Source organism: Coffea eugenioides, chromosome 8 (assembly GCF_003713205.1).
Source record: "Coffea eugenioides isolate CCC68of chromosome 8, Ceug_1.0, whole genome shotgun sequence".
Lineage (NCBI taxonomy): Eukaryota > Viridiplantae > Streptophyta > Magnoliopsida > Gentianales > Rubiaceae > Coffea > Coffea eugenioides.
This window is the reverse complement of record NC_040042.1, coordinates 6,816,017-6,839,513: the sequence shown is the minus strand read 5'-3', so window position 1 is coordinate 6,839,513 and position 23,497 is coordinate 6,816,017. Positions and strand designations below refer to the sequence as shown.

The window sequence follows — 23,497 nt, the reverse complement described above, 5'->3', positions numbered from 1 at the left end:
TTATGTATATTTATGTACATTTCATTCTTTATTCTTACTCATTGGAGATTTCATGATGAATTTTGAGAAATAAGACCCAATTTGAGATTTTTCAACCTATAGCCTGAATTTCACAAGTGTATGCTTCCTAAAATCCTTACACTCGATTGGTGTTCCAACCTGTACAATAAGAGTGCTCAGAAAGAAAGAGAGTGAACGGTTACTCAAAAGGCCCTATGAGATACCTTTCTCCTTCACTTAATTCCAAAATAAAATCAGTCACATTGATTGATAAATTGTAAATTGGGGTAACTTTTGCTTGAAAATGTTCAAGGCGTCTAATCTGGCTCAATCACATCTAAGTGAAAGCAAAAATGTGCATTATTCTTATTTGTTTGGGAAATTTGGAATGATACTTCAAGCATTCGTTTCATTACCTATACAGATTTTTATCATTTGCTCTCCCATTTGAGCTTCTAAAAGAATAATTTCGTTTCAAATAAGGGTCTTAATGATCACTACCCTTCATTGAAAAATTTTCAAATATCAAAAGAAGAATGGATTTTCAATGACCATTTCGCTACTTCGGTTGTCATGAGGTACAAGAATGATACTTTGGCCGTCATTTCTACAATCTAAACACTGATCATCCCTTGCATCCTCATTTGAGCTAAAATTGGTGGTTCTTTTCGAGTGCACATATGATCGCACCCCACATTGGGGAAGGAGATTGGGGAATTTTGAAAAAAAGAGAAAAGCAAAAATGCTAGAATAAGGAGGGAACCGCAAATTGGGGAAATTTGATTCCACTTGGGGTCCAGTTTTGAAAAAAAGAAGAAGAAAGAAAAGGAAGAGTTTTGTCCGCACGGACCGCCTATGTTTCACAAATATGGATGAACAGAAGGCATCCTCAGTCAGTTAATTCAAATACATGTCAGAAATTTCCCATTAATGAAAGTTTCCTTTCAGAGTTATTGTAAGGAACGGAATAAAGGTCAGGCCCTCTTTTTTTTCCGATCAAGCATTCTATCCCTAGTTATCCCTTTTGAGCCTTCAGAATAGAATATTTCGTTTGGCAACCCCTGAGAATCGCAAACCCCACACTGGGGGCGAGTTTGAGTTGAAAAGAAAGTTTCAAAAGGTGAAAAGTGAAAAGCAACAAAATCAAAAGCAAAAGAAGAAAAGAGAACCTCAGTTCAAAAATAAACTGGGGCAAATTTTGTGAAAGTTCAAAGATGGCAGAATGCCGAAAAATCAAAAGAAGAAAGAAAATGAAAGAGAAAAAGCCTCAATTGAACACAAGCTCTGGCAAATTCTGATTTAACCCTAAAAATGGGGTTGGAGCAACAATGTGATCTCAGATTTTTCAAACCGTTCTTGAAATCTGCCTTCGAGCCTTAACTTTTTTAAACACCCCACCAGACCCCATTACAAAAGCCGAAAGTCCTGACTTCTGTTTTTTGCAATGGCCTTGTCAAGAAAATTTCTGATGCCGGAAAATTTTAGCTGTATTTCTGAATTGCCTGGGTATGGGATTGACGCTACTCACCATGTGAAAGCCCATCAGCTCGGAAAAGAAAAAGAAAGAAGAAGAAAAGAAGCAAGAAAAGTAAATGCAAGAAAATACAGGAAATTCGACGTGGAAGTCCCTGGGGAATGATGAGAAAATCCAAACAAAGTCTGAAATCTTCGAGTTCAAAATAGGGGCAATTTTGGGAAAATGCGATCTTCGGTGCTATGTCCTTGAAAGTTTTATTCTTTAACTATCGTTTTCAAGCTATATTACAAGCTAATAAAGTCCATAGTTGACTTATTCCTTCATGACAATCCAAAGTGAGTATTATGCTCATAAGAAGTCCATCATTTGTGATCATAAGGGTATAACCAGTTTTTGCATGTTTAGCTATCGTTCTTACCCATTTGTTGCAAACTTAAAGCTTATATGTTGACTCAATTTTCTTAAGAAATGAGGGTGACAAACTATTTGCTTTCACTAAGATGTGACATTGAATGGATTACATACAACTGGGGCACAAAAATGAGACAAATTCTGACCTCCCATTTCCTTCAGCCACTTCCAAATCAAAAAAATAAAGTCACTTGATTAGTCCTGAAAGATGAACCAACCAGAAATGGTGACCCATTACCCTAAGCACCAATGCTAAAACTGAGGAAGAAATCTTCTTGAATTTGGTGTTATTTCGAGGAATTCATCATGAAATTTCTGCATGAATTCAAACTTGACGTTTAAAGTTTCTTCACATTGTTGTATATGTGCATTCTTTTCTAAATTTTAGAAGTGCTGTTTCTCTTTGTTCAAATAAATGGGAAATCATCTGAACGAATTTTTTGCAATCAAAGGAGCCCACACTGGGGCAAAATTTTATTTGTAAGATTTCATGAAATAAGTCCATACTGGGGCAAATTTTTTTTTGGGTTTTGTCCAAAATCAAATAATAACATTTTTCGGATCAATCCCGCTGCTCTTTTCCTGGAACTTAAGTGCATGTCATACTTTGATGAACCCCTTGTGCAGGTATTCATGGGTCCAAACAATGGAGAAACATCAATTGAGATGGAAGGCCGATGCCGGAAAAGTGAAGCAAGAAGAATGAAGAAGAAAAGGGCCGACACTGAGGCAATGTATTTTTGGAAAAGATTCTCTCGAAAATCAAAAATCCAAAAATCCAAAAATCATCAATCAAAAATCAATCGGAAAAATCAAGGAAAATCAAATTCAATTTTTTGTTTCTTGAAAAATCAATTCTTGTTGGCGATGTCTTGGCATATGCCGCGCACTCTTCTATTTCCCCCTTTCCTTGACAATCATGCTTAATTTCTTGACCAATTGGATGGCAGGATTGGGTCTTATCCCACTGGCCATTCACTTTATCACGTTGGGCCTGGACTTGGTGCCGCCAACATCACTTTATCACGTTGGGCCTGGATTTGGTGCCGCCAACATCACTTTATCACGTTGGGACCGGGTTTCATCCCGCCAATCTCGGCAGGACCGGGTATAATCCCGCTGACCGCTTTTTATCAAATTGGGACCGGGTTTCATCCCGCCAATCTCGGCAGGACCGGGTATAATCCCGCTGACCGTTTTTATCAAATTGGGACCGGGTTTTATCCCGCCAATCTCGACAGGACCGGGTATAATCCCGCTGACCGTTTTTATCAAATTGGGACCGGGTTTCATCCCGCTAACCACGGCAGGATCGGGTTTTATCCCGCTGACCGCTTGCCACGGCAGGACCGGGTTTTATCCCGCTGACCGCTTACTTCGGCAGGACCGGGTTTTATCCCGCTGACCGCTTACCTCTGCAGGACCGGGTTTTATCCCGCTGACCGCTCACTTCGTTGGGACCGGGTTTTATCCCGCCAATCTCGGCAGGACCGGGTTCTATCCCGCTGACCGTCCACACCCCGCCAGGCTCAGATATTATCCCACTGACCAATTCATCACACTGGGGCAAATTATTTCGACAAGTCTCTCTCAGTCAGGAAAAATCAAAAACATAAAAAAAAAAATCAATCATCAAATCAAGTTCATCACGGCAGGCTCGGGTTTGATCCCACTGTCCGATTGTCAAGACATTTCATTTTCACAGCTACTGGAGCTGGATTAGTCCCACTAGTGAGCATGCATCACTAACAAACATGGGTCAGTCCCATTAACACTTCATTTCACTTCTTTCATTTGCATCACCAATAAACATGGGTCAATCCCACCAGAACTCCATCTCACTTCAATTCATCTGATTTAAATTTCTGTTCGGGTCAGTTCCGTTTAAATTTCTGTCTGGGTCTATCCCATTTAAATTTCTGTCCGGATCTATCCCGTGGGTCTATCCCATTTAAATTTCTGTCTGGGTCTATCCCATTTCAATTTCTGTCCGAGTCTATTCCATTTAAATTTCTGTCTGGGTCTATCCCATTTACATTCCTGTCCGGGTCTATCCCGTGGGTCTATCCCATTTATATTCCTGTTTGGGTCTATCCCGTTTTAAATTTCTTGTCTAGGGCAGTCCCATTTCAAAAGTTTGTCAAAGGGGTCAGTCCCCCATTTCTAAAGCATTCATCGTTCGAGACATTCACTGCCGAATAACACAGGTAAGTATTTGGTGTCTACTTCTTTGTCTCAAGTTTTTCCAAAACTCAGACAAAGAGGGGCAAACTGTAGACACCAAATTTTAATTATTTTTAATTTAATTTCTATCATTTATTTTTATTTATTTAATTGAGTTAGATTCTTCATTTTCATTTTTGTAAGATGTTAAAAGTGGCTTTAATTCTCTTAAAATTTGGTTTGAAAATTGTTAATTTATTTTTAATTGATTTTTGAAGAAAAATGGAAATGAAAAAGAAAGAAAAATGTGTGGATAGGTGGAAGTGTGCATGTTGGACAAGTGTATAAAATAATCATTAGACAAGTGTCTAAGGAATTATAGGACAATTGTATAGAGGGGTAGGTGTCAAGGACACTTGTTGAGCTTAGGGAATTTTTGAAACAAAAAGAAACAAGCTACGGGGAGGTGGAACGAAAAAATAGCAGAAACAAAAAGGGAAAAAAAGACAAGCAAAAAGGGCGGCCAAGGCTTACGGTGGGAAAAACAGAGAGAAAGGAAAAACCAAGGAGATGACGGCTGAGGAGGCTATGAAGGAAAAGGGACAACGAAAGAGAAGAAGGGAGAGCTAGCAAACAGGAGGGGGCGGAAACAAAGGATGGCCGGCTAGTAAAAGAGAAGAAAAACGTAAGAGAGGTCTGAGAGAGGTGGGGGCTTCGGCTAAAAGAGGAGAGCTGGTGGTGGAGCTACGAAAAGGAAAAAAAGCAAAAACAGAGCAAAGGAAAACTAGAACAAGGGAAAAGAAGTTCTGCGTCTGGGCTTTGAAAAGAGGCTACGAGAGCTGGTGGTGGAGCTTCGTGGGAGAGCGGCGGCTGAAAGGAAATTGAACAGAGAAGGGGAGCTACCAAAGGGGCTAAGGGAAAAAACCAGAAAGGGAAGAAAAACAGAGGGGAAACTAAAGGAAATGAGGAGCGGCGGTCTGAGCAAGGAGACAGCAAAACAGAAAAAGGGCTACGTGGGAGCTAAAAAGAGGGAATGAAAGGAAAAAACAGAGAGAGGGAGGACGGCTGAGTGAGAGCAGGAGAGAGCTGAGAGGTTCTGGGGGGTAGTCGACGGCTAGTTGCTGAAAAAGAAAAGCGAACCAAGAAGGAGGCAAGGGAGAGCTTCGGGCGAGGACAAAGGAACCAGAGGAAGAAGGCTTCGGCAAAGTGAAAGGAAAAATTGAAAAAAAACAGAGCAAATGGAGCAGTCACCATCTCGCCTGGGTCCGTCATTGCCGTCCGTGAATGGCCAAATCCAGATTGAAGAAGGTGAGCCGCCATTGTCTTTCAAATTTCAGTTCTATTCAAGCTTTCAAAGCCTGTTTTGTATTTTTATTTTCACGTTTGTGGCTAGTAGCAAATTTTCTGTTGAGTATTCATGAACTGGAAGTATGTCTGTTTTGGATGTCGATTGGACTGAAGTTTCCTGTGTTTTGACAAAATTTTGGGGTTGAATATAGCTTTAGTTGAGTAGAAGATTAGTAAAATTTCTGATGCCCTCAACCTGTTCGACGAATTGCCTGAGAAACTTTGATGTATTGCTGTCTTGCATCTTTCTTTTTCCGTTCCCTTATGCTTCCCATTTTCTGGGTTTTGTTGTCTGTTACCGAATTCGGCATGTCCCTGTTTGCGAAGAAAGCTGAAATGGCATCTGATGTATTTTGGATCTTCAATGGTTTAATGTTCTTGATTTGGGTGTGTTAATCAAAAGGAGTTGTGATAATCAAAGGGAATCTTTAGTAATCCGAATCTCAGGCTTGAATTTGGGTTTGTGCATGAATTGTACATTGAATAGCCTTTCGATTGCGGAACCCAGAAATTAGCGTTGAAGAAGAGAGCTTCTGCAGAGCATAAATTTCTAAAAAATGCAATTGAACCCTTCATGTTCTGCCTAATTTCATTGTGGCCCAAAATCTGGATGAATTGAACTAATTTTGTCCTTTTAAGTGTAATCCTCTGTTTGCATATTTTATGTGACTTTGTGGATAGATTCATTCTTGATTTGGGGTCATGATTGGGGCTTAATAATTTTAGTTAAATTTGTTTATCTTGTTGGGTTTAGTAAAATAAGTGTTTTGGATTAAGGGATTACTTTGTTTGGGCTTAGGAAGATAGAGCCCAACACTTTTGTTTGGATTTTTGGCTTGGGCCAGAGGATCATGATCCATCTGTTTGGTTGGCTAATTTTGGGCCAAAATAGTAGGCTAGCCCATCTGTTTTGCTTGGGTCCTGATTTGTGCTAAGAGGATTTTGGCCCAAGAAGTGAATAAAATGGCCCAATAGCCTGGTCCATGAAGAAACCAGAAACGAAATTGCAAATCAGCCCCTGCATTTTCCCTTAACTGTACTGTGGCCCTGGAAGCTTTCCATTCCTTTCAATTGGGTCCCTAATGTAATTGCGATTAGGTCCCTGAACTTTATTTTTCTTTAATTTTGACCCCAAAACTTTGTTCATTTTTGCAATTAAGTCCCTTCTTCTTTTGACTTCTTAAATGTGGGTTGTTGACATGATTCAATTGATTCAAATTCATGCTTATTTTTATCATTTGTGATTATTTGCCAAATAAATTGGTGCCTTGACCCTTTTATTGTTTTGAAGCTAATATTCTTTTCATTTCACAACTCAAGGGAGGTAACCTCTATCTCTTTGATTTTATTTTTCCTACGTGCTCCTACGTGTTATGTGAATATGCATGTCTACGTTGCTTTCCTTGCCTTTCTTTAATTCCTTTCATTTATTTTATTTACCTTTTGTTTTTTTATTTAAGTTATTCTTTATGGGGTATGTGTACACCTCTTGGCTTGTAATAGTTAGGGATTTAATTATTTTATTCCTTTTCCCCCTTTTAGATTGTAGTAGGGTCTCCCTAATGTAATAGATAGGGCTTGGAGGAGCATTCAATGAAGACCTATCGAAGTCATGTGCCTAGCTAGCAAATGTAATAGTTAGGGCTTTAATTGTCTTATGTGTCTTGCATGCTTAGTTACTACGTGTTAATTTGCTTTGTTAGGGCCTTGCATCTAGTCGAGCATGCTAAATGTTATGTGCTATGTGTTTATAAGTGTTTGGCATGTCTACTCGCTTTTCATAGCCTGAATGAATGTGATGGATGAATGTACGTTTCCACTAGTCCAACGCTAGTCGGAATTCATAGAATGGGCTAGTCCAACGCTAGACCCTTAGGGATTTCCCCTCGTTAGCACATCATTTGCTTGTTCACCACATATCACGCATTTTTCTTAGTTTTATCATTTGGCATGATCCTCGAACCCCTTTCCCCCTCATTTTAGGTTTTGCATCCCATACTAGCTATAGGGTTCATTTTGCTTGAGTGTCCCCTTCCGATAAGGGAAACGAGCGAGTGTGGCTATTCGATAGCCTTAGCACGCTAGTTTTGCCTTCTAATCAAAGGGAAAATCAAAGTCGAAAAGTTAGGAGTCAACCCCCGTACCCGACTTGTTGCATTCCTCTAGGGTCATACTTTCATTTTATCACCTACATACTCTCTTAACCACATTTTTTCACATTTCTCGAACCATACTTCTTTTACTACACTTTACCTATCACTTGCTCATTTTCACTTCACAAATGAAATTCCACTTTACCTTATATATCTATTATTCTATTTTCATACACTTGCACACGGAAAACACTTGAACTTTATACAATTTCACACAAGCACCTTTATACAATTTCGCACACTTGCACTTACATTTCTTGCATCTTTCATACACTTTCACACTTGCACACCTGAATCTCATTTGCATTAATCGACCTCTATGGGGTTTTCCTTTGTTGGCCGCCACAATTCATGTGGTTTGGGACCAAAAGCCTCACGAGAGACATCGTAGAATTTAGGATTGCATTTTCCTTTCCGTTTTGCATTCATATAGTCATATCCAACGTGCGAACATACATTGGGTAGAAAACTAGGAAAGATAAGGTTAAGTCGCGCAGCTAGCCTTGGCTAGGTCAAAGGGGTGCCTTGGATTCTATCCTTGCCTTCCCCTTTGTCAAACGTGACTCCCGAACCTTTTTCTTTGGCTTACGTGGACTAGGAGTCGTTTTTAAAAGGGTTTTACTACTTTGTCTTTAAAAAACACTTTTTGGGTGACTTGGTACACCCCAAATCTATACCAAGTGGCGACTCCGTTTTCATATTTAAAAAACCCTTTTTAAAATTTCATTTGGCCAAATCGTCGCTTTCCAAAGTCCCATGGCCTTTTTACTTTTCATTTTGCACACGTTCACACCACACTTCACACACACATCACTCACATTCACACAATTCAACTCGAATCAAAAAGTGGGGCGCGACACAAGTATTTTATGAAATGCAATTCGAATGTTTTGCAACTTTACTGACAAAAGTAACCAAAGAATTCCAATTGCATTAACAAGCATCAGCATCTGAACATGTGGAAAAGCTTTTTAAGATGTTTAACCGAAAATCATAATGGTCAATGTACCATTTCCAAATGGGAAAAAAAGAAACACAGAGAAGGGATAAGATTGGCCAGTAGAGTTCATTGTGGGAGACATGACAACGTCTTAGTATTATCACAACTCAGTGAACATGAAATTAGTCAGTTAATATCAGATCATGCTATATCTTACCAAATTAAGTCAAAATAGTTAGCCTAACTAATTCAACATCTTCTATTATCAAGTCACAACTCACAATAGTTAGCCTTACTAATTGTGACTTGATAATAGGAGATATAGCATGATCCTATAGTTAATTTCATACTTTAGAATTTGTAGGTCTAGCTTGCATGAGGACATCTTTTGTTAAAACGTGAACAATGAACTGAGTTATGTCACCAAACCTAGAATATTAATCCAAATGACAAAAATGTGGCCAATTAGTTGTATTCATGGCAATATTGCTCGTACTGATTGTGGAATGGCCTAGTTGTTTGTTGGTCAAATCACTTTGTCTAGCATGTGGATTGCGGTCATCATAATTCACAATGTGAGGAATATAGAAGCCATATAAGCAAAAGTGGTGCAAGGAGAATGGCTTGCATCTCATAATCATGAGGTTTCGGGTTTGAAATCATAGGAATGGAAAGGATAATATTGGGAGAGTTTCTCTACAAGGGGTCATGTTCGGTACGAATAGAATTAATCGCAGACCGTAAAACAGATGTGAATACATATGAGTTATAAAAAAAAAAGAAGCAAAAGTGGTATATAAAAAAGAAGAAAAGTAAAAGAGTAAGAGATAATGTAGAACAGTAGCCTGAATGGCTGAGGTCCCTCTAATTGTTTATAAACTAGATGATTTTTTAAAAAAAATTCTAGCAAGGGAGGAGCGGGATTCAATAAATAGGAAGGAAAGAAGGGGACTTGAATTGAGGATTTCTAATTCCTAGACACTTCAACCTTAGTCACAATAATTGAGAAGCAGTAATAATTAAAAAAAAATCAGACAAGATTTAGCCACTTACAAAATTGTCCTTGAAGTATACACTTGCTTAAGTGAAGATTAATCTCACATGTCCAGATACTTTTGAAGAGATTTAACGCATGTAAATGTCTGTACATCTCTTCAAACAGCACTTAGAATTATTTTTTTCCTTTGTGACCACAACATACTTTTATTTTGTTTGTGAGTACAATACTGTTTTCTATGCAGACGTAAATATATATATATATATCCAGGTACTTAATTAATAGTGTAGCTGAGGTTTAGTAGAGACTAGAGTACCTTTTTCCTCGTGTTCCCCCATTTCAAGTCTTTCATGGAGCTCAGGAGTCGGGAAGTCCTTAAGTCACTGCCTCACTTTTTTGGGGGTTCAGAATATACAGAATTGCAAGGAGAAAAGAACTTGCATGTGGTGAAACACCTGCCCTTTGCCCTTTACTGCATTTTTAGCATAGATTTTTGACGCAACAAATAAACTAAAATATGAAGTTAGAGTAGAACCCCAGTTAGGGTGCTGCAATTGTGCATGAGACCTTATTCTCAAGGCTTCCATCATAGATCAAGCTCACATTGACAAAATAAAATTCCTAGTTATTTTGGGAAAGTTTTTCAATCTGAAACTATTTAGATGTTATTACAATCCTATGCCCACGATTATTTTAAGGTGAAAATCTGCCTTTCAATGTGCTTTTAAGCTAAGTTTGTCTGAAAAGGGAACAAAGTACTTCTCATTTATCTAGAATTGGTCCCTATGTCTTCATTGGACTTGATTAGGTTGGTCATACTAAAATTCATTTCGGATGAACTTGTCATAATAATCTATGTCTTTTGTGGCCTGCAGTTTTATGAATTTGAGTTTTAGGAAATTATTTTATGAGCAAATATAGTGGAAAGTGGTTAATGAATAGTAGCTCTTGTGAATAAAAAACCTCGTCTAACTAATTCTTAACATGATTAAAAAAAAGTTGTCATAATTAATGTTGATAAACACTTGCCAAGACAAGTAATCATTTGACTGATAGTGCTTCTAAAATCACTAATAATAGATTAACCAGTGATAAGAATGTTTTAAGACTTTAATCGACATAATTATTCACTTCTATGAACTTTTAAGCACGTTATATCATGCATTGGTCTTTAATCAATTTGAAAATTACTTGGATTAATTAGAAACTTCCAGGACTGAGGGAAAAAGGTTGTAAGTGTGGCTCCTTACTATCATAAAAGATGAGGGAAACAGATGGTACCTTGCTAGTTACTATCATTAAAGATTTCACTCAGCTACTTAGATAGAATTCCATATGAATGTCTAATGTGGGATGTGACTAAATGACAAGATTAAGTATAAACTCAATGATTGACATTTTTATATGTTATACACCTCAAAAATTTGCATTAATGCCGTCTACAATTTTATGGATTATTGCAAATCACACTTGCATTTTGCAAAAGAATGACACAAAGGAATAAAAATGGTTCAAGAACAAAAGCAGGAGAAGACATTAATTAGCAACTAAATTTTTATATACCAGACACAAGCAGTTTGTAGTTTAGTTTAAACTAATTTGGCATATTATCATTATTCCATTTGAGTTAATTTGGCTTATAAATTAATAAAAACTTACTAATTGAATTAAGCAACTTAATTTTATTATCAGTAGGTACATAATTTCATTAATTTTGTAACTGAGTAGCTAGCCAAAGGTTGATGAGTTCGTTCACCAACACAGAACTCATTCAGACTAGCTTAATTGGTTTTTCTTTACAAATTAAACTCCATGCAGAATAATATGAATAGTGCATATGTGAGGTTTTGGAATTCAAGAAATTCAAACTGATCTATCTAAATGCTATATATTTTTGTGTTGCTGAAGGTATATTGAAGAGGAAGATCTCATGAGATTCTTAACCAGAGTTGAAATTCACACCATATTCCCACTTTTTGAAGGTGCCCTTGAGACAGGGAGGATCACAAAATCAGCTTTCAGAAATTGGGTGGTAAGCTTAAATTGCTATACATGATGAACCCTAAACTGTAACCAAATTGCATCACAGAAAGAAAAAAAATCAAAAGATAAGCATTTGATGTTTCTATTTTGATAATTTCTTGAAGAAACTTGAATTGAAATTTGTTCGTGAATTTGATATGTAAACATGGTTTTGCAATTGAACATCAGGTTCGTGCATATTATGAGAGAAAATACTTGGCACATTCCTTGAACGATACAAAAACAGCAGTGCATCAACTTCACAAGCTAGCAAGTGCAATCGTGAGTGTGATCATTATTGTGGTGCTCGTCCTGGTGATGGGATTGGCATCAACCAAAGTTGTAGCCTTCATCATAACGCAGCTTCTTCTCCTGGGATTTACATTCCAGAACATGTGCAAGACTGTTTTTGAGTCCATTGTCTTCGTTTTTGTCGTGCATCCTTTTGACATTGGAGACAGGTGTGTGGTGGACGGCGTTCAGGTACATTCTTGTTGACTACATGTCTTGCATACCACCGATAGCATACTATTTTCTTGAAATTGTGACCATGCTTACTGCACTCCCAAAAAAAAAATAATACTAGTAATAACAAGAGTAAATCTTATATACACTCATACTCACAGTATATACGCTATCATCGTTAGATTCACGACATATGTGTAAATATTGGATTTCAAATTCAAATTTTATATAGTTATTATTTATCCGGTACTGACAGTGTATATAATGTCAGTATAAGAAAGATTAACTCTAATAATAATGGACCTAGCTTATAAAATGAGGAATTGGAACAGATATGGTTGTGGTAAGTACAGTATGTAGAGTTGTTATACTTGTTATATGTTTTAGTGTACACTTACATTATTCTTTTGTACGCATAAATTTTAATTTTTTTTATTTGCTAAAGGTGTGAATTTTAGTTGTGTATACCAAATTCTATAAAAAGTACAATAGTTTGTAAATATATTCCAAATATTGTGAAAAATACAATAATTGGATATAATTGCATTAAATTATAACCGTATTTACCCACCCCATAGAAATTGAGCGCCTAAATATACTCTAAATAACTAAAATCCCTCACACAATACGGCTTTAAGTATATTTTGTGATTCAATAATTATTTAAACCTTATATGCCTACTTTTTTGAAAGAAAAATTATTCTACTCCACATTAATTCTAAAATGAAAATTTTGGAAAAAAATTACATATATTTACCACCTTTGAAATTTTTAAGAACTTAAAGGAACTTATGAAAATAATTAAATTTTATACGCTGATGAGACCTTAATCTAGTGGTTAAAGTTGAGATTTCAGGGTTTAGAGGTCTTGGGTTCAACTTTCCCTACCCACTTCTTAAATCCTATCCTTCCTTTACAAGAAAAAAGAATTAAAAAAAAATCACAATGCATATCAGCAATGTTATTTGATATAAGATGCCACATTTAGGTAACTGATTTCGTACAATTTGTTGATTGTGATCAGATGATTGTGGAAGAGATGAACATCCTGAGCACAGTTTTCCTTAGGTATGACAACGAAAAGATCTACTATCCCAACTCAGTTTTGATCACTAAGCCAATTAGCAACTTCTATAGAAGTCCAGAAATGGGCGATACCGTTCAATTCACCATTGATCTCTCCACACCTATGGACACCATTGTTGCACTCAAGAAGGCCATACAAATGTAAGCATCCAATAAAATCCTTATCATCTTAATTTTCTTCTTGTACTTTAGCTTATGCAATTTCAATTATGGGATCATACTTTACTTCTTATTTTTCTTTCCATCTATAATTTCTTGAACTTTTTTTTTTTTTGGGCTGATGCAGATATATAGAAAGCAAACCAAAGTATTGGAACCCAAAGCATAGTGTGATAGTGAAGGAGATACAAAATGTGGACAAGATGAAAATGGCACTTTGTGTACAACACACAATCAACCATCAAAACTTTGGTGATAGAAACATCCGAATTACAGAGCTTATGTTTGAGCTGAAAAGGATTTTTGAGACCCTCAATATTAAGTATCATCTTCTTCCACAAGAAGTCCTCCTCACTCAAGTCAGCATGAACAATTGGAGGATGCCAACACATTCTTAAGTTGCTTTGCTTATAAGTAATTTATCCACCACCCAATGATCTCTTTGTTTTTGTCAATTTGTGTCATTCTGGTTTTTGTGCTTGTTTTGCTAATACTTTCTTGAGGTTTTTGTGGAAATATATAGCATATACATTGTTAGGATGGTACAAAAACTAGCAACCAATTAGGTTGTTCATGGAACATATGTGATCTTTTACCATTCTAATAGTAGTGTATTGATTTTAGACTTTCCATTTGTTCTTATGCAAGTGAAATATAAGAACTGATGAAATGATGATAAATGTACAATTCAAATGGTGGAAATAAGGAGTACTTGATCGCTTGAAATAAAAGCATTCCTACACACTTGTTTTTGGCAAGTAATATCACATCAAATCTCATTTAATCTACCCTTTTTGAAGTAAACTTGAGAGCAATTTACCCATGATGAAAAAAAAAAGAATTATACCAAATTAAGGATATTACCTATTTGAAATAATACTCTCGAAAAGATGGCAGGGAAACAGCAAAAAATTAACCAAATTTCTAATGTTTGCATCTATTTTAGTTGGGCTGGGCTGGACTCTCATTTTGTAGGCCTTATGAAGAAATTGACGAATATGCTTCACATTTCCACCGGTCATCCCAACATCTAGTGCAAGCATAGATGCCTCGCTCTGGAGTGGAGTTGTAAATCTGACATACTTTCAATCCAGCATTTATGCATTCAAACCAGAGGGTATAAACTATTCATTCACATGAGAAAGAAAAAAAAGGTTTTGTCTCCAGGTGTCGATCACAGCTCAATTGATTGACCCGTCCAAACTCAGTCACTTAATAAGTAAATTTGAGTAAACAATAAATTGTGAATGGATTGAAATGGGTTAAACTCATTTAATTGGGGATAGTGAATTGACTGACATAATCTATTTATATCTAATTAAAAATAATTGCACATTTAAACTCAATTTTGCTGAGTGTAAAGATGATGCATTTGATTTTTCTACCAATCTAATAATGATAAAATGTCATTATTTCTTATCAAACAAAAGAAAAGTAGAATTTCAATTGGATCGTAAATGGATAATTGAGGATATACTCACGATAGGGGTGGCAATGGGGCGGGGGACACCTCCCCCAACCCCCGCCCCGTTGCATTTTAATTCCCCCCCGTCCCCGCCCCGCTTCTTCCGCGGGGGCACCCATGGGGCTAAAAAAATTTTATTATATAATTTTATTATAATTAAATTTGAGCAAATAATCAAGTACTAAAATATCAACACATCACCAAATTATTATTCATTGTAACTTCATAATTGAAACTCATAAAAATAATTAAACAAAGGTTATTTGAATACAATCTAATATGATAAAACAAATATAACTAAAATAATCAAATTTTCATTTTTGATACAAATACAATCACTAAATTATTATTGTGTTTTTTTTAGAAAAAAATGTTATTGTATTAAGTGTAGTTAGGAATTTAACATAAATGTATTAATAAATTTAGTATAAATAATTAATAATTTTTATTAATAATATGTATAATTATGTATAATTGATAATATCATATATATATATATATATATATATTTTTTCAAACAGGTCCCATTTCTTTTTCCCCCAGCCCCCGTCCCACCCCCCGCCCCAATGACCCCGGCAAGGTGGGTGCCCGCCTCCGTTACTATCCCTACTCACATCTATTTATTAAATGAGCATTTATGAGTCGATCCATTTTGACCCATTTATTAAATGGATTGACCTAATTATAACTCATTCAAATCTCTTGGGTTACTCATTTTGACACCTCTAGACTTACGTCACAACTGATGAACTATTGAACTAGCAGAAACTAAAATAGTTTGTAGTTTCTATTTATAGATATGTAGCGAATGATGTTTAGGCACCTAAAAGTAATTTCTTGCATACCTTTATGATGCATTTTGCTTGATTGTTGGATATATTTGTTACTTGACTTGAAACAAATATATATATATATAGTGATGATGGGTGAAGCCTATTAATCCATAATAATCTATAAAGTATTTTAGTGTTCTTTCTAATCATATTGGCTGGACAGCACGTATACCAATCCGATAACTCATCTTCCCACTGAAAATATACTCGTGTTTCATAGACTTAATTTTTTTGCCTGTCGGTTTGTATAAGCATCTAGTGATTTATTTAGTTTCATTCAATTGGTAAGAATACTTATCGAATGGTTTTCTTTTCTTTATTAAAGTTAAATAAGAAGAACACAGTTTTTTCCGTCGTGTGATCTCTGTTACGATTTATTTAGTTTCATTCAATTGGTAAGAATACTTATCGAATGGTTTTCTTTTCTTTATTAAAGTTAAATAAGAAGAACACAGTTTTTTCCGTCGTGTGATCTCTGTTACACGAAAATGGGGATACGCCTATTCCTTTTTTTTTTAATAAAAAAAGAGAGTCAAATTTTATTAATAGCATGCTAAATCTGCTTCAAGAGCAGAAATAACGAAAAGTAAGGCAGAAAATTGCAACTCTAATAACAAAGCAAGGGATACGCCCATTCTGACATCTCTAATAACAACTATAAAATTAAAATTCGCCTCTTAAATTGCAATAATTTTGTGAAATAAAATCTTTTTTTGTTTCAGAAAAAGCAACTCTAAACGCTCCATTTATCTTGTGTAACGGGTTAAGAATGAAATTGTAAATGAATGTAATTAAATCAAACAAAGTATTGATCGATATGAGCTTGAATTAGCTTGAACTTTTTACATATAAATTTTAAAAATTTATTTTAATTGAATTAAATTCGAGCCAAATTCAAAACATCGCCAAATACCAAACATTATTCATGTTTGACTTAATTAGTTTTCAAATCAAATTCAAATCCGAGTCAAACTCATCGAGCACTACTAAGCAATTTGATTGAAGAACAGAAATGATTATCTATATGCTTTATTCATACATCTTCTCGATTTTGTTTCCTTTTAGCTCTTTCACGTCACCAAACATTTTCTAATTCTCCTCACCTTCGGTCTCGTGTCCAATAAAAGTGGAGGCTTTGTCTTGACTCTCTGGTCTCCGCTCAACCCCTAACCGACTTACTCAATTGCAACACATGGACAAGTGGTTGGAAACGTGGCGCCACCGCAAATAGCAACGGATACACCTCAGCATCCACCAGCGGCTTTCGTGTAATTTGTCATTGATTCATATGTCAAATTTGAATGCAGCAATTAATTTAATTCCTTGGAATATAAGGCGATTGGATAAGATAGAATATCTTATATCTCAAATATCTGTAGCCACCAACCTTTCGTTTTTCATGACCTAACTTGGTGACCAAAATATTCCCTGTTACCATTCCAATTTCATACCTAAACATCATATGCCATTATGCCATTGGCACTATATAAATGGGATCCATCTAGTAGATTTCTTTTTTATTTCTCCTTTTTTGTGCTTAAAAGTTTTGGTGATTTTTTCTTTTCGTGCTTAAAAATTTTGATCAGTTCGATTCCGATTATCACTATAAATTAGGATATGTTCTGAGATTATAAATCATTTAGCAGAATTATTACAAATTACTTATCAACATAATCCTCACATCAACAGCGACATAAATTTCACAATTTCTTTATGAAGATATGAAACATGCAATGTGTGTGTTCTCCATTTACGTGAACCTACATTAATCTATAAAATTGCACCAATAACTTAGAACATGTTTTAAAGGGTTAAGCGATGGTTGTAGTAATTGGTCAAACTTTGGCGATTGTTATTTAACTCTAATTAGTATTTTATTAAGAGAGTAATATTCTTCTTTATGTAGTTGTTGGGTGTATTTGGGCAGCTAAGGTGGATACAATTTGAGGATCCAAGCCGCCATTTGGATTCTGCACTTATTTTAGATAGGAATAATAAGCATAATTCCTAATTACTTTGATCACATAAGAATTCTCTCATGAAATTTGGTATCTCTGGATTCTATTGAATTTCGCCAACATTTTTGTTAACTCTTCTCCCTAAGAAAAGGGCAAAAGAAAAATATATATATCTATGAAAGAAAGGTATAAAGCGAAACACTTTTGGGGCAAGAAAAGAATATCAACTTTTTAAAATCATTTCCTTTTACAAGGTGCTATTTTACAACCTTTTTCATCACAACAGTTGTCCCCCAGAAGAAAAAGAAAAAGAATAAAAACTAGAACTAGTTTTTTCTTTAGTGCTAAGTTTTATAAATTTCTTCCTTTTATGCCAATTTTGCAATTGCAATGTGCCATGCTATGATTGCTATATTGCCAAGATAAGGATGAATCATTTTGGCTTTGTATACATGAATCATGATAAAAAAAAAAAAAAAGGTTTGACATTCATCATTGGAAGCCAACTGTAATTTTTTGTTCCAATGTTTACTCCATATTTATAAGATGGATTAACTTTTTATACACTAACAGTGCAGTGCTTTTTTTTTTATACTGGTAATTATAAACGTATGTCACATATGCATTATTTAAATTTCAAATTTAAATTCATGTTATATAACATGACCTAAACCTATTAGTTTAAAAAAAATTATGTACTAACAGTGTATAAAAAAGTTATCCATATAGGAGTTGCGCACCCTGTTTTTCTGGGTGTGCGCTCCAACACAAATGCAGACAAGGGAAAACATCTATAAGATTTTGCGCACCATGTTTTCCTCAGTCAATCTCCATTATACAAGGGTCAACATAATTAATTGAAACAAAGAAAATAACAAGCTAACTTAGAACCAGAAACATTGAGAATCTCCAAGATACATTCCTTAAGTCCCATGATCTTTGGCAAATCATAGTCGTATAGTACTACCTAACTTAGGAAGTATAAAAGTTTCACATAGTACCTACCTGAGGAAGTTTTATTTCCAGAGGAAAAACTGCACTATTATTCTATTCAGCCCACTGAAAAAGTTGGACAAATTTGATTGACCTCTTCCTCATTTTCCTTCAAGTTGGGATACAACGAGGAGCCTTTACACTCATGAAATACTTTCTAGAATTACTGTACTTTCCTTAAAGTTGTGGATTATAAGCAAAAATTCTTGGGATTGCCCGCACGGCTTTTTTTCCTTTTTTTTTTATATACCTTTCTTTCTCTTTCTCACTCCTTTCTTATCTCCAACAGTCGAACCAAGAATCTAGACCCTGTTTGACACTTAAGTTTTTTGTCAAGTTTGTCTGCTACAAGTTTTTTAAAAACTTTAGTTACAGTAATCTAAAAAAACTTTTCAAAATTTTTAAACTATACATTTCAAAATATTCAAAAGTTTACACACTTCAAAAATTTTTTAAAAAACTTCTACAGTAAATTACAGTAAAATTTTAGACAAACACCCAAAAAATTTACTTGTCAAACAGGGCCCTAAACTCTAAACCAAATAGTAGAAAGAATTTTAAGAGCTTTCCCTGATTACTGGGATGGAGTTGCATGAATTTTTCTTAATTATCCACAATTACTACATTTTGTTGTATGAACTTTGTGCCACATTAGCATTTGGGGCTCAATTGGTTCCCTACCATAGTGGCATAATCATCTAATTTTCCTTGCTTGTGCATCCACTAAACCAATCTATCCTTGGTAAAACCGTGGAAATTCCATATGGTTCCTTGAATCAAATGATTTGTTTCTAGAAGTGTGTAGCTTGTTTCCCTAGTGGTTGTCTATGGTTATCGACTTGGTTAATTTGTCGACTCGATTTGTCTGATGAGCCATTAGTCTATAAATTAGATGGAGAAATTGTTCAGCACCCAAAACTAAAAGGAAAGAATTCATCTTGTCTTAGTACTATTTATTAAAATCTGACTAAAAGACAAATCAAAATTCAATGACAGGTACTTGTAAATAACTAGCAAAATTAGAGCTTCTGCTATCAGGCTAGCTTGATGTTGAATTGGTGAAAATGTGAATTGCAATATAAACAAATATGACTATGATATGGTGAATATCAACTCTCTTAAATTTTATAGCAATTAATAGTACTCCCTGTAAACTTTTCAAATTTATACTTGTATCCTCTATTATAATCATGGATTAATTTCTATAAAACTTTGAATAGTTTAATTCACACTCATCGATTTTATATTATTCTACAACGCTTACTTTATTCTTTGTCTTTGGTAGCGCCAACATAATTAATATACATATATCTATGCATATAGACACACATACATACATACATTTATCTATTTGTGTGTATGTGTAGTGTGTGCGCACGCGCTGCAGTTTCTATGTATATATATGTGTGGGTTTAATATACATATATACATACATGTGTATGTATATATATATGTGTGTGCATGTATACACATATATATGTTGTGTGTATATACATATATGTATGTGTAAATATATATATGTATGTGTGTATGTATATATATATTGCAATGTACTCCCTCCGTCCTATTTTGTTAGTCTTGGTTTTTTTTCACACAGATTAAGAAAGTGTAATTAATTTGGTTGGAAACATAAATTTAGATTAATAATTTCCTAAAATACCCTTATGCTAATCACAAAGAGTGCCAATTAATATCAGTTACAGCTAATGGTGCCAATAAATATAATTACCGCCAATAGTGCACCCTGATTGTTTCAATTACCGCCAATAGTGCCAATAAATAACAAAGATAGACTTTTCATTTATCTATGTATTGGAAAAGCTCAATGTATTCAATGTAGTGAGTTAGTATTTAATAACAATGTATTAATAACAAGATATTTAATAAAGGTATTTTAGACAATTTGAAAGATTACTACATTCCTTAATGGGAAAGTGGACTACAATTTGGGACAGACAAAAAAGGAAAACAAGACTAACAAAACGGGACGGAGGGAGTATGATATTTTAGACCAGCATATTCCATTTCATAACAATAAAACAATAAAATGGGACCTCTAATTAATTGGGTTACACGGTTTCTCCATTGATTTTGTAGCAGGTGTGAAGAAACCAAGAAAGACTAAGCTGGTTTTAATTATGGCCATTGTTGCATTTAGACGTGGCCAACCACGTGAGAGGAATGGCTCATTATCACATCAATGATGACATGATCATGTGGTCAAAGGTCCGACCAATTCCCACCCTACCTTTTGTGATCTAGACATTAGAGTAGGTGCGTATCAAAGACCTCCCACGAGGTTTATGACAATTTCAATGCACCCTCCAAGTTTGAAAAAATTAAACTTAACTCCTCTACTTTTATTATTGGGATAATATTAGAAACCTCTCCTAAGATTTCTTTTAATATCATCTGTACCCCTAAATTTTAAAAATACCACTTGCTTTCTTTATTTTTGTTATTTGTGTAATAAAATTTTCAAAAACCCTAAACTGCCATTTTGCTTATTTTGCTAAATAAATATATTCACAAGCCACTTTGTTTACTCCAAGAAAAATCACTATCTAAAAAATAATTTCTAGTAGTACTACCACATCATGAGACTATAATCCATAAAAATATAAATTTGAAAAATAAAAAAGATATTTGTAAAGAAATACATTAGCATCAATTTAATTCTATATGCTTAAAATCGACATCTTTTGAATATTATATTTTTTCTAACTTCTTCTCAATTTGTGGCCCAAGCCTCTAAGTTGTACTAATCAGTGTAAAAATAAACTCAAAATAAATAGAGAAATCATATCCCATTCTATTACAATCACAAAAAGGAAAAAGATAAACAAAATTCATTTTACTATTATTTACAAATAAAAAATTGCCTAGTCATTTAAAAAAAAGAGTAAACGTTGCCGTTTAGGAAAAAAAAATTTTAAAATGAGTAAGAGAGGATGTTGGAAAAAGGGAAAAGGAAAAAAGTGACATTTGTTTCTTTTTTGTAATTTTTTGAACTTCATTTATTTAATATGTAAATTATGTATCAAGTGAGAGACTAAGAGTTAATACAGTCTTTTTGTAATTATTAAGAGAGGTAAGTAATATTTTTAAAATCTCAAGATGCTGAGTGATATTAGGAAAACCTCAAGGGAGGTTTCTGATATTATTCCTTTATTATTATGATAACAAAATTTAAGGACAAAACTAGCGCCAATAAATCATTTAACTTTATACATATTCTAAAGCACCATCTTGTTAAGGACAAAGCTAACATGTACAAGTGACTTTTATACTTATTCTAAAGTGTCACTCTTGATAAAATGATTGAAATGCCAAAAAACAACTTGGTAGTATAAATATAAAGAGTATATATTCTTATTTCGGTATTTTATTTATTTTTTTGCTTAAATACTTGTACCAATAGCAACAGTATCTTCATCAAGAATCAATGATCTCCAAGGTCATTGAAGTAAACAAATTGCACGCCATATGTCTAACTATGGTAAAAAAAAAAATTGTTTTTTACTAGATTAGACCAAGTGGATAAGTTTTTTTTTTTTTTTTTTTTTTTTTTTAGGTGTGTCCCGCAGGGAGTGGACCCCGCAGACTATTCACCACCCTCAGCAACTTGCTGGCAGCAAGGTTCGAACCAGGGACCTGAAGCTCCATCTTCAGCAACCTCAACCACCAGACCAAGCCCCTGAGGGCGACCAAGTGGATAAGTGATTTATCTTATATCTAATTATACTAAAACTTTAGTTTGATTTCGACCTTAACTAAATTAGATTGTTAAGTTCTCATCTCCAGCCCCAATAAATACTTCTACCTTATCTCTCTTTCATTGTCTTAAATAAAGGTGGTCCTTTTTTTTCCTTGTTTCATATGATTCTCAAGTATACTAAGGCCCCGTTTGGCGTTGCGGTGCTTTTCATAAAGGAGTACTTTTAGGTGCTAAAATTACTTTTACAGTATTTGGTGAATATTATTCCATAAAATTAGAAGTAGAATTTTTGGTGTTAACAACACTTTTAGCAAAAGCTCAATTTTGGTGCTTTTAGAGTAGCTTTTGTGATTTAAAAAATAAAATATTAAATTTAATCATGTTATCCTATATTATGAACAAAATAAAGAGATAAACACTTTTAAAAATTTTTAAATTACACATTATCCAATACAACAAGTACTAATAGAATTATGCCTTCAAACAATATATTTAAAAGTATTTAAGCGATTAATAAGTACTTTTATTAAAAACTCTATTAAAAAAGTACTTTTCAATAAGTTATCGCAACCCCTAATAGGCCATAAGAAGTACTAACCATGTCAAGGGTATTGTAGATACTTTGTTGCATCAAGGAAGGTTAATGTAATAATTTTATCATATAGGAGCCAAGTGAGAGTATTAGAAACTTGAGGGGAAGTCATGTCAATTGCCAAAAGCAAAGGCACCCAAACCAGGCCGACCGTATAACGCAGCCACACAATCTCATTCCAGAATCCAGATCATCATTCCTCGTTTTTTTCATGGATCCACCAAAATCCACGTGTTCTAGTACCCATTATTAATAATTCTGCCGCTCCCCTCCCCTCCCCCCATCCCACAAAAAAAAAATAAAAATACAGCTAATATTTAGACTAATTTATTAGCAACTTATTTCACAGTATGAGATACTCAAAAGATGCCAAAGTAGAAAGCAAAATTACCATACAAAATACTACACACAGTCTACTACAAGTTGAATTCTAGCCTCATGCATGAAATTACTGGGAAAATAATTAGTGGTCCAGATTGAAGAGCAATATATATAGTCGATTCAATTGTTGATTAAAGAACATTATGATTCGTTTGGATTGAGGGATTTGATGAAGGATTTGAAATATTCTAAAATCCTTCTAATTATTTATATTATTTAAGAAGCATTTGAATTTGTACATCACATATTATTGTAGTTTTTAAAATGCATTTTGATAATTGGTGAATAAATTCAAAGGCCTTTTAAATAATCCAAATAACTAGAGCAATTTGAAAGA

General features: G+C 34.5%; 1 protein-coding gene across 1 annotated transcript in view; it reads left to right on the top strand.

Moving 5' to 3' along the window:
• The window catches only part of LOC113780091 (mechanosensitive ion channel protein 10-like), a 37,397-nt gene extending 23,779 nt beyond the window's left edge, over positions 1-13,618 (top strand). The window contains exons 2-5 of the mRNA XM_027325910.1: positions 11,397-11,520; positions 11,700-11,993; positions 13,000-13,202; positions 13,348-13,618. Coding sequence (XP_027181711.1) covers positions 11,397-11,520; positions 11,700-11,993; positions 13,000-13,202; positions 13,348-13,618 — 892 coding nt within the window. The remainder of the gene's footprint in view (positions 1-11,396; positions 11,521-11,699; positions 11,994-12,999; positions 13,203-13,347) is intronic.
• Positions 13,619-23,497: the final 9,879 nt, after the last annotated feature.